At 39.8% G+C, this 10612-nt stretch overlaps 1 protein-coding gene across 4 annotated transcripts in view; it reads right to left on the bottom strand.

Annotated features, from left to right (window-relative positions):
* Nucleotides 1-4827: 4827 nt before the first annotated feature.
* Atp6v1h (ATPase H+ transporting V1 subunit H) overlaps nt 4828-10612 on the bottom strand; it is a 172177-nt gene continuing 166392 nt past the window's right edge. For all 4 annotated transcript variants that reach the window (XM_087185499.1, XM_004837513.4, XM_004837512.3 and 1 more), the window contains one exon: nt 4828-5167. In XM_087185499.1, coding sequence (XP_087041625.1) covers nt 5107-5167 — 61 coding nt within the window. In that variant the 3' untranslated portion in view covers nt 4828-5106. The remainder of the gene's footprint in view (nt 5168-10612) is intronic.

Below are 10612 nucleotides of genomic sequence, written 5' to 3'. Positions count from 1 at the left end.
AATGTAAGTCAATGCAAAGGCCCTAGATTCATTCCCTAGTACCACAAAATACATACATACATACAAATAATTAAAAAGTAGAAATAACTTCAACAAGAATTTGTAGAATCTGTATGTTGAAGCTCTGGAAATTTGAGACACAATGTCTAAACGGAGAGAGATTTCATTTTGGAGGGGATGGAAATATGTAGGGCACAGAGGTCCATTTTATTCCCCCTTAGTTCTTAAATGGGTTCTTTGGGTAGATCTAGGAACCCAACTAGTACAAAAACAGATTAACAAGATGGAAGGATTGAAGTTTTATTAATTCATATGTACATGAGGATCTTCACAAAAGATTGAATTCTAGAAATAAAGCATGATGCTTTTATACTTTTTAGAAAAAGAACAATAAATTTGCAAAGAACTGATAGGAAGAGGATCCCTGGACTAGGGTGATAAATTCTAGGAGTGTGACTAAGATACATGGGCAAGGAAGATAGAAAATTTCATTGGAAACAAAGGTCACTTCAAAGAGAAGAAGGAAGGAAGGAATGGAGGGAAAAGGAGAAGGAAGAAGAGGAAGAAACAACAAACAAAACAATAAAGCGATGAGTGAATGCTTTCAGGAAACTGTGGAAGCTGCAGAGTTGAAGAACAAATGGAGGCTGGCTGTGGTAGCTTCTTTTCTATTAACAGCCTACAAGGGCCGGTGGGGGACCTGGGAGTCAGCCACCTGACACTCCTGAATGGCTCTGATCCCCAAAACTTTGGGACTGGTAGCAGTAGGTTTCCTAAAGGTGGCCCCATGGAAACAGTCAAAATTGTGCGAGGGTGGAAGGCCCAGCCCAACACCCTGTACCCGAGTTACTTGATTGCAGTTTATTGTGTTAGTGGCAGTCGAGGAATTAAGCATGCACCCCACACTCATCACAGTCTACTTCTAAGTCCTACAGGAGAACATCCCCATTGCTGCCTCCCTGCAACCTTTGCAGCATGGTTCCAAACATGTTACAAACACTGTTATTCAATGCTCTTTATACACTGATTCCTTCATCCAAGTCCCTGACAGCATCTTTGACTTCAATCAAAAATTTCTCCAATTTTATCCAGTTTTTGAAAGAGTAATCAACACACTTTACCTTTTAAGAACTGACAGAGCACTCGGGGGCGCTGAGGCAGGACAATTGTTAAGTTCAAGCACAGCTGCAGCAATTTAGCAACTTAGGGAGACCCTCTCTCCTAAAACAGGAGGGGGGGGGCACGTGACTGGACTTGTAGCGCAGTGTGAAGGCCCTGGATTCAACTCCCACTAAGGTGAAGAAAAAGAAAAAAGGTCTTAAGAAGAACATGAATTTGGTGTTGGATTTGCATAGTGTTGAGGGACTTGAAAATTATTCACAGCTCTTAATTCTTTCCAGCTGAATTTCCCATTGGAAAATTGTTGAGGAACTTAAGGGAGCCACATCTCTTAACCAGAACAGAACATTTTGTACACCAAGTAAGAAATTTCAAACTAAAAAGAGATCTCATCACAAGATTCAGATTTGGAAGGTAACTTTGCTACTTACTACCTTTTGAGTGATTTCAAAATTTAGTTTAAAATATTCTCTATATCAAAGGCAAAGAATGAGAACAGAGAACCTTTTAAGTAATTTTCAAATACTTCAAAAGCATTAAAACGTGGCTCTGTGTTTTCCAAGATTTGACAGCTAAAAGTTATAAGAATATTTAAATTATATGAAAATTGACACCGATTACCTTGATATGTCTAGAATGATTTTTTTTAAGTGTAGACATTGTGTAATCTGATATTTGTAGCTGGCCAAGTATAATATGTAGAAATTAGCTTCATCTGCCTATGCAAAGGGCATGCATCTTTTAGAATTTTAAGACTCCAAGGAAGTTTTCTAAGAAAGCCTGATATGATTTTATTTTCCTTTCTATAAATGTATGCCTCCCAAATACTCAAAAGTCAAAAGTTTCTTTTTGTAAAATTTTATGCATTCCTGGTCAGGTTAATTTTACTATAAATGACTAAAATTTAGAAACTGGTTTATTTAGGTGAGCTTCCTGTTAAACTTTGTAAAACCTATTACGGCCTCAATAAGGAACTTAATAAAAAAAGTTAAATTCTACACTACGTTTTTCCTACTATATTTCAACTTCTTTTTTTGTTTTGGTTTTTTGAGACAGGGTCTTACTATGTAGCCCAGGCTGGCCTTGAACTTGTGATGATCCTCCTGCCTCAGCCTCCTGAGTGCTGGTATTCCAGGTGTGCACCATTACGCCCAGCTTATTTCAACTTTTAGTAAAAAATTTTTCTGACAAACTGAAAACAGATGGATGGTCTATGAGAAAAAACAATTTTAAGATAGAGGAGAAACTGTCTCCTAACAGAAAAGACATACAACACTTAACTCAGGGCTACATGTCAGGGAGATGAGTGATGTTCAAGAACTTGAAAAGGCCCCCTCATGCACTGGATTGTGAAAAAAGGAAAACCTGTTGGGTTTGGGAAGGGAAACTTAACTAATTAGAACCCAACTGAAAAGCTTGTATTTCAAAAATGCAATTAGCCAAAAAAAAAAAAAAATCTTGCCACAAAAAGAACTGCACTCTGTTAGTGGCTGGATTGTCACTCAGCCCCTGAGACTCCCAGCCCTTGGGGCAGGTTCACATATTCAACCACAAAGCACTACTGACATTTCTGAGATAGTACTCGGAGCTCTAACCTATTATCCTCAGCTGGCTTGAAATGCTCCGACCTGGTCCTTTCCAGTTGGGTCAGTATATTCATAAAACCAAGGCAAACAGAAATTTAAGTGTTAGCTGCTAGGTGGGAACTTGGAGAATTATAGCAGTCTCTTGTAGGGGAAGAAGCTGCTACATCCTTTCAAGTTGAGATAAGGTCCTCCAGAGAAGACAGGATGGAACCAGTTTAAATTAGTCAAAGCCACCCAGCCTCTCTTCTAGGGCCCTTGGGTAAACTCTGCTTATTACACTCTTACGATAATACTCAATTCTCTGCCTTAAGAGCTGTTTCTGTCCTCCATTTTTAAACATGCAATGTATGAAGCAGCAGGATCTAGAAATGCACATGCTCAGAAATGTGTCCTCCTCCAAAGTCTCTCCAGCATGAATGTGCAGAAGCCTTCCAGTAAAATCCCCTTGCTTCCTTTGTTCACAGAGAAACTGCTTTGGGAGTTATCCCTAGTGCTCTCTTCACTTGCAGCAAGTAATAAACCTTCCTTCCCTCTCACCTCCTCCTGGTTGTGTTTATGGTCTTTGCAATCACCAAGAAACAAACACATTGCAAGCATCAAGAAAATGAAGAAATTACTCAATCCTGTGACATTGCTGATTTTGTGTAAATTGTGCTTATATAGGTCTAATACACAACACATTTTGTAATCAATGGGCCCTTTGATTAGGCCTTTTATTAAAAAAAATGCTTAACAGAATTTGCTCTACTATTTGTATGCTGGTAGGTTTATAAACGGTTATACAGTAATTAGATTTGGCCCGTTAAACTTGTAAGTTTGCTATGCTAGGTGTTCACAGTTTAATCGAACATAAAATTGGTATTAAATTTTGAAGATGTAACCACTGCGTATCAATCAAAACATTAAGCAAAGAAAAAATGAAAATGTAAGGGCTTAAGGGAGGAAAAAAAGTGCCTAGAGATAGTTAATTTTAATATATGGGATAATAATTAGAGCATAATGACAGGAGTATTGCTTTTCATGTACAAAACAACTTCTTGGAAATTAAAGCACTAGAATTCCATCAAAATGTTGTCAGTGATTTCTTTACAACTACAGGGTTGTGCATAATGAAACAAAAAACAGAACCTAGGACACATCAAAGAATCAGTGTGTTCTTATGAAACTCAGAAGGCTGCAGTGTCTCTGGTTATCACAACTTCCAGACACTAAATGTCTGCAAAACCCAATAACTTACAGAGCATTAATACATTAACATGAAAACTGATCTTTTGCTAATGTAGAGAATGACTAATTAGCAGTAAGAAAAGCTCTGTTCAGTATTTTACCATGTTTCTGAAAATAAAAATATCTAGGTCTAGGCAATTTAAAACTTTTAACTTTCAGTAAAGAAAATAGGTTGGTCTGATGAGACTATCACTATTCTGGCAAATATAAAGTAAAACTTATCAAAGTAAACTGTTTTTTAGCTTTAGCGCATCTACTCAACACTTCAACCCTCAGGAAGCTGCTAGGAATGAGGAGGGAGGGCGGGAAGGAGCGAAAGAGGCAAAGAGGGCAGGGGGCGGGAGAGAGGGAGAGGAGATTCAGAGAGACCTACTGATGGGGCTAAGAACCAAATGGGTCAGACAAAAACAAGGGGGGGGCGGGAACAAACGAAGCACTGTGACACGGGGAAGAAGGCGCTTCCCAGGTGCCCAGCGAGGCTGCAGTGGAGAAGAGCGCCATGCTGCACACGGCTGTACACGCAAGCAGCTACACACAGCACACGATACCGGATGAGCAACTACGTCATCAGCTGACGTGCCTGCCACCCTTTTCATCAGTACCTTAGAACACCCTCACTCAAGACAAAGCATACGGCCTGTCACATCAGCCAGCAGCCGCTCCATCCATCTCTGCCATCACCGCCAGGTCAGGTGGCCGTCCTGGACCGCCCGGGCCTGTGAAAGGGCGCTCTGGGATGTCTGCACGATGACAGTGCCACCACCTAAGGGTGCACTCTTCAGAGCACGCCAAAACATTCACTGCTCTGCAAGAATTCTCCCAGGCTTGTGTGAAAAGGGACAACGATGATTCTTTTCAAAGTACAAGTAAAGAGCAAGAAAAGAGAAATGACACGTTTGGAGTGAGAATCCTTTAATAATTGTATTCATTTCCCGAAAACATTAATAAATACAGAAATCACAAGCAGTATATGTATCAGTAATATTTTCCTTAGAAAGCACTGTTATACAACCTAACAAGCAAGCACAATATTTTTGGAAATTAGCACTGGGAAAAGCTACACAACAGAAGAAAATTACTACTAAAATTAAGAGTATTTATTCTTGACCCTAAGTACTGACGTTCCCACCCCAGGCGGTCTGTCACAGGCACAGGGAAGGGTGCAGAGGCCAGTTCAGCTTCGGGCAGCAGCAGTCTGAGGCTGCTCAGATTGGAGCTGTTTACCAAGATATTCCCTAGAAAACAGGAACATAGCAGGGCAAATTAGAACATCAGTAACAAAGATTCACTTTCAAGATGTAAAAATATTAACGAAATAGCCCTAGAAAATGAAACTTTTCCAACTTTCAAAAGTACCTGTGTACCGTGTGAATTCGACCCGTTCTGTACACAAACAAGTCCTGACACATACAAGCAGTAACTGCACACACAAAGGGGCGACTGCAAGGCAACGTGATTTTACTTCTCGGGGAAAGTACTTTCTTATTTAGATAAAAGTCGTGTTTATTACTGCTTAAAACTCAATTATGATTCCAAGTGGCCTCATACATGAAAAATTTCCCAATGCTAACAGATATACATATCCACAGACGGGGATGCACACAAGAGCAGACAAAAATCACTGACGGTAATCAAGAATCACAACACTGATCGGAGCTTCTTGCTACAGACTCTCCCCATGGACTGGCACAGCCTGTAGCCCACATAAAGATGCCTGTGCTGATGCCACACCACAGTCCCAGAGCCAGGGAACAATATTCTCATCCCACAAAGGGACAACCAGAGCACCGCTTAGGGAACTTTTCACATCACACTTTACTTCCGAAAATATACTGAACGTTCACAATGTAAGTGTATGATATGCATATACATCTTTCTAGATGGCATACAGCTAGCATTGTTAATTCCAGGGCAGAGACTGATTTTTTCCCTCTTTTCAAATGAAGAAGTAGACAAGCAGCAGGCACTGGGTCAGTGCCATCCTCTCCTTACCTCAACTGGCCACACAGCCTCTCCTTGAGTAAGCAATGCCAGGATTTACATCTGGGTACCCCGAAGTCTACTGACAAATACAAGTCTGCCTTTCTCCAGACCCTTACAGAAAGGGGGAAAGGGGCAACCTACGTATCTACCTACTGTACCTGCTGCTACAGGAGCCAGCTCAGCGTGGCAAAGATACGAAGGCTGCGGCAAGGGCAGCACTGGCACTAGGCAAGGGCAGATAGCACAGTGGTAAAGGGCAGGGGACAGGGGATCTGTGAGCCGGCTGCATGTGAGATATCAGGGACCCCCCCTCCTGAGAGCTGAAGAAAGAGAATGATGATTTCAAGAACTGAGAGACGGAGTCACACTTCTATGACATGGAAGTGGTTTACTGTCTTTTTATCTTTACCAGAAAGTTCTTGCAGCTGACTCAGTCTTGAATGTTATATTACAGTATGTAACATTTAGGGTTTTCACCAACTGTCCTGACATAATGTAGACAATGGGGATCTTATTTTCTATGACAAGTTAGTTATGCCTAATTTACAAAGGGAAGCCATCCTAGAAATTTTATTAGAAAAAACACAAACTTTTATGGTCAGTATTAATGCTGCTACTCTAGGAAGTCTTGTAATGGGCGTGTCTACGACTGCATAGGTTTGTTCTGTTTGACAGGGAAAAGGAGATACTACTTATTACTAAATTTCTCATTCTTATGTATATGTACATATTTTTTCCTGAACATACTCAAGGACTTGCTCCTGAAATTAGATATGCTTCACTTTAAGGAGGTCTTCAACTATTCCAGTTTTAAACCCTAGACCGTTAAGTGCGATTTTTTGTGAAAGTAAATTCAAATTTTATAAAAGTGAATTCAAAGACCCTATGGCATTCTTCAGTTACAATAGGCTATGGTTCTTTCAATGAGACCCATGTTTAAGGACCACGTCCTACATGTAAGTTTCAAAGACAGATGGCAAGGGCATGCAACAACATCCCCAGGAGCTCAAACTGTGAAATGCTAGGTGACCACAATGTGTCCTTGTAGCCTGGTCACACAGAGAATCTCTCAACCGCTCTATCCTTTCCAGAGACGTGAAGGGCGGTTCACTCCCTACCAGACTGAAACAGTATCTAGGGAACAACAGTGAGCTTTCAGAGGTGAGTAACTGATTTCTTCACAAAAGATGCCCTGTTAAGGAGGGTCGAAGTACGAGGGTTCTAGAACACAGCAAAGGTGACTTGTTCTGGCATAGAGTAATTCAAAGACACCCCAACCATGGTTTCCTCCCACTCCCCCTCTGCTTAGTTATCTTCCTGGTCCGTCACTTTTCACAGATAGCTGGCTCTCCCATACTCCCATTTTTTTCGAACCTAAAAGGTATCCCAGAAGCATCTACCGCTTCATAGCCTGAGTACCTGACATGTAAACAAACCAGCATCTCTTTTCTCGTCTGCTGGTTTAGAAACCGGGGAGAACCAGGGTACATAAAAGGTCCAAATGAGAACTTGAGCTCCAAGGGCCTGAGTGGGGCTCTGTGGGGCACTGCAGGTCGCACAATGCCAGAGCAGCACGAGGAGCACAGGGAGGACAGCAAATCTCTTGAGGCTCTCGTGAAATTGCAGTGTTTTCTACGTTAAAACACCAGAGGGCAAAGGGCTCACGTGACAAAGATAATTTACTACAGAAAAGGACCAAACGAACCTGAACAGGACTTTGGGGAAATTTTCTCCTTTGAACTTCACTTAGGAAACTTTCTAGTCTGCTCCCCTCGACTCAAATGGGAACATGGGTCGACTGAAACATTCCTAGGACCCAAGCCTGCCTTGGAGCCCTCTGTGGTCCCAGGGACACTAAGTGCCTATGGGTGGGAACAGAGAATGGCTCCTAAGACTCTGCACTTTTTTTTGGTACTGGGGACTGAACCCAGGGCCTTCACACTGAACTACATCCACAGTCCTTTTTAAATTTTTTATATTGAGCCAAGGTCTAACTCATTAAGCTGCCCAGACAGGGCTCAAATTTACAATCCTCCTGCCTCAGTCTATCCAAGCACTGTGAGAATAGGTGTGTGGCATGACATCTGACTCCATTCTGCTCTTTACAATAAGCCACCGTGAAAACTCTGACAGGTATGGTCATACCTTATCCTATTCCTTCTTTACAGACCCTGTGAGGTGGGTGCTATCTTCTCCATTAAGTAGTGAAATGACCAGGGCCTCTCAAGATGTCAATTATTCACTCAAGGGCAAAGTGAGCTCATGGCTGGCCAGGGCTCTCAACCCACTCTCCCCCTACTGTGGGGCTGCCCAGCCTCCAAGAAGAGCTGGGAAGGTGCTGACTGCAGGCACTGTTCTTACTGTTACGGATCAGGAAATAGTGAGAGGCTGTGACTAATTTCTTCAAGTTAAAGTTACATTACTGTCTGGCAAAATTGATAGATCTTACTTCAGAGGATTGTACTGTATCTACATTAAAGGAGTCAAGAAGAGATTTTTTTTTTTTGGTACCAGGGATCAAACTCAGGTCCTTGCACTTGCAGGGCAGGCAGCAGAACCACTGAGCTAAATCCCCAGCCCAAATTAAGGAGAATATTTTTTGAGGGGTTGGGTTTTGGGGATCAAACTTGGGACCCTGTACTTGTGAGGCAAGTGCCGGAACCACTGAGCTAAATCCCCGGCCCAAGAAGAGATTTTTTAAATGAATTGACCTTTCTATATAACAGAAAAATGCAAGTTATAATTCACTCAAAAGGTACCCGATTTGTATCAACAATTTACAGGAGTTTGACATTAAATCTTTGCTTCTACTATTTAAGAAGCATAATTTGAAAATTGTATCATTTTTCTTCTCTTTTAATGTCACCAATAACTGAAATTATTTTGAGATTCCAACATCTCTGAAACTGAAAAAAGAGGCAGTCTGAAGACAGGCCTCCTTTCCTTTATAAAAATCCTACTACAAAACAGCACATAAAGGGAGCCACAACATATGTTGCAGGAGAGTTTGTCGCTGATGGAGAAATACTGAAAACTGCTTTCCAGTTCCTATAAGGCACCTTGAGACAGCTGAGATCTGAAAAGACAAGGTCTGAGGACTCTGTGAATTACTGAGATTCTATGAAGAGTGAAGGCATCAGAAAGCCTGGCACTGGGGCTGGTTTAGCCCCTTAGAACCATAGAAAGGCCTTCACCATCATATACTTAATTAGATCCCATACCTTCACAATTTACTAGCTGTTTAAAGAGGCCAGAATTTTACTCTTTAAGTCAGTAACTAAAGACACTGACTGTGGCAATATTCAACATGCTAGCTTCACCTATAAAATTAAAACACATGGTAAAGTCAGCTATATAATTTAGGGCCAGGAATAAATGGAATTTTCTATTGACAAACATACTAATCAATGAAAACCACGAAGTCCTCTCACTTTCCCTTTAGCCTTGCCTACCACAAAGCTCTGTAGAAAATCCACTCTTGCTATCATTTTTGTATTATTTTCTCCAGTCTTTTTCAGTGTGTAAACTTTTTAAAAACAAATAACGGACATGAAATTCTATACGCCATTTATTTCTATGCTACCTTAACATTGTAATTACTGAAACTCTAACAGAGACACAATTATATGATACTTCTATTAACCTTTACCTATCCTACTTCAGAAAATAAGTTGATAAAATGTAAACCATTAATGAAATATTCTCTGAATGTATAAAAATAATTTATCTTAGAAAATATGAACTTTAGAACTATTTATAGTACACAGATTTGCATTTAGTAGAACAAAAATTGCAAACAATTTTACAGTCTTTTTCTTTAATGCTAATTTACTGTAATGGAATTTTTAAATTTAATGATTCCTCCAGCTTTAAAATACTGAACACAAAATAAATTTTTTTAATGAATTGAAAAAACAAAAACAAATTGTTCCTCTTATGTAACAAATGAAATCACAGTGTTTTCTCTCATATGCATCTAATTTTTGTAAACATTTAAATTACTAAATAAGTAAATGTGAAATGGATTCCACACTATTTTAAAATCTCAGCCTAGGAAACCAGTACTTAACACCACAATACCCACTATGTTTTAGTGTCTGCTGTCTACTAAGCACTGCACTAAGTGCTTGACATACACTTTCTTACTTTTCACAATAACACCCATAAAAGATAAAGATGAGCACCATTTTATAGATAAATAACTAGATGTCAGCAATGAAGAATGACACGTTGTAAAGTCAGGGTAACTAGTTGGTGGTGAGAAGTGTATTTGTAGCTAAATTATCTGAATTTAAAATTCAGTTTCTTTGTTTTGTTTTGTTTTGTTTTGTTTTTAGTGGCCACACTAAGTACTTACTGTTTCATACACAGGTTGGAGACCTTTCATTGTATAGATGTGAGAATAAAAAGCTTTAAAAAATCATAAGGTGAATCCTCCATTTATTTTCTCAAATGTATTTTTATTGTTAGCCACTTCATGTTCTAACAGCCATCTAAGTTCAAAGATTTAACAGGTTAGCAAGATGCCTACACAGATGACTCTTGGCATTAAAAAACAAGGATCAGTGATTTTAAATGTAGTCTATTTATATTAATTATAGTCCTAAAAGACAAAAATGTGCCTTTTGAAAGCAATTGTATAAAAAGTATATTATTTAAAAACAGCTAGAAGAGAGGATTTTAAATATTCTTGTAAA

The sequence above is a fragment of the Heterocephalus glaber genome, unplaced genomic scaffold, assembly GCF_053883595.1.
Source record: "Heterocephalus glaber isolate CG9 unplaced genomic scaffold, H.glaber_assembly_v1.0 deba00000281, whole genome shotgun sequence".
Classification (NCBI taxonomy): domain Eukaryota; kingdom Metazoa; phylum Chordata; class Mammalia; order Rodentia; family Bathyergidae; genus Heterocephalus; species Heterocephalus glaber.
This window is presented reverse-complemented; position numbering and strand designations above follow the sequence as displayed.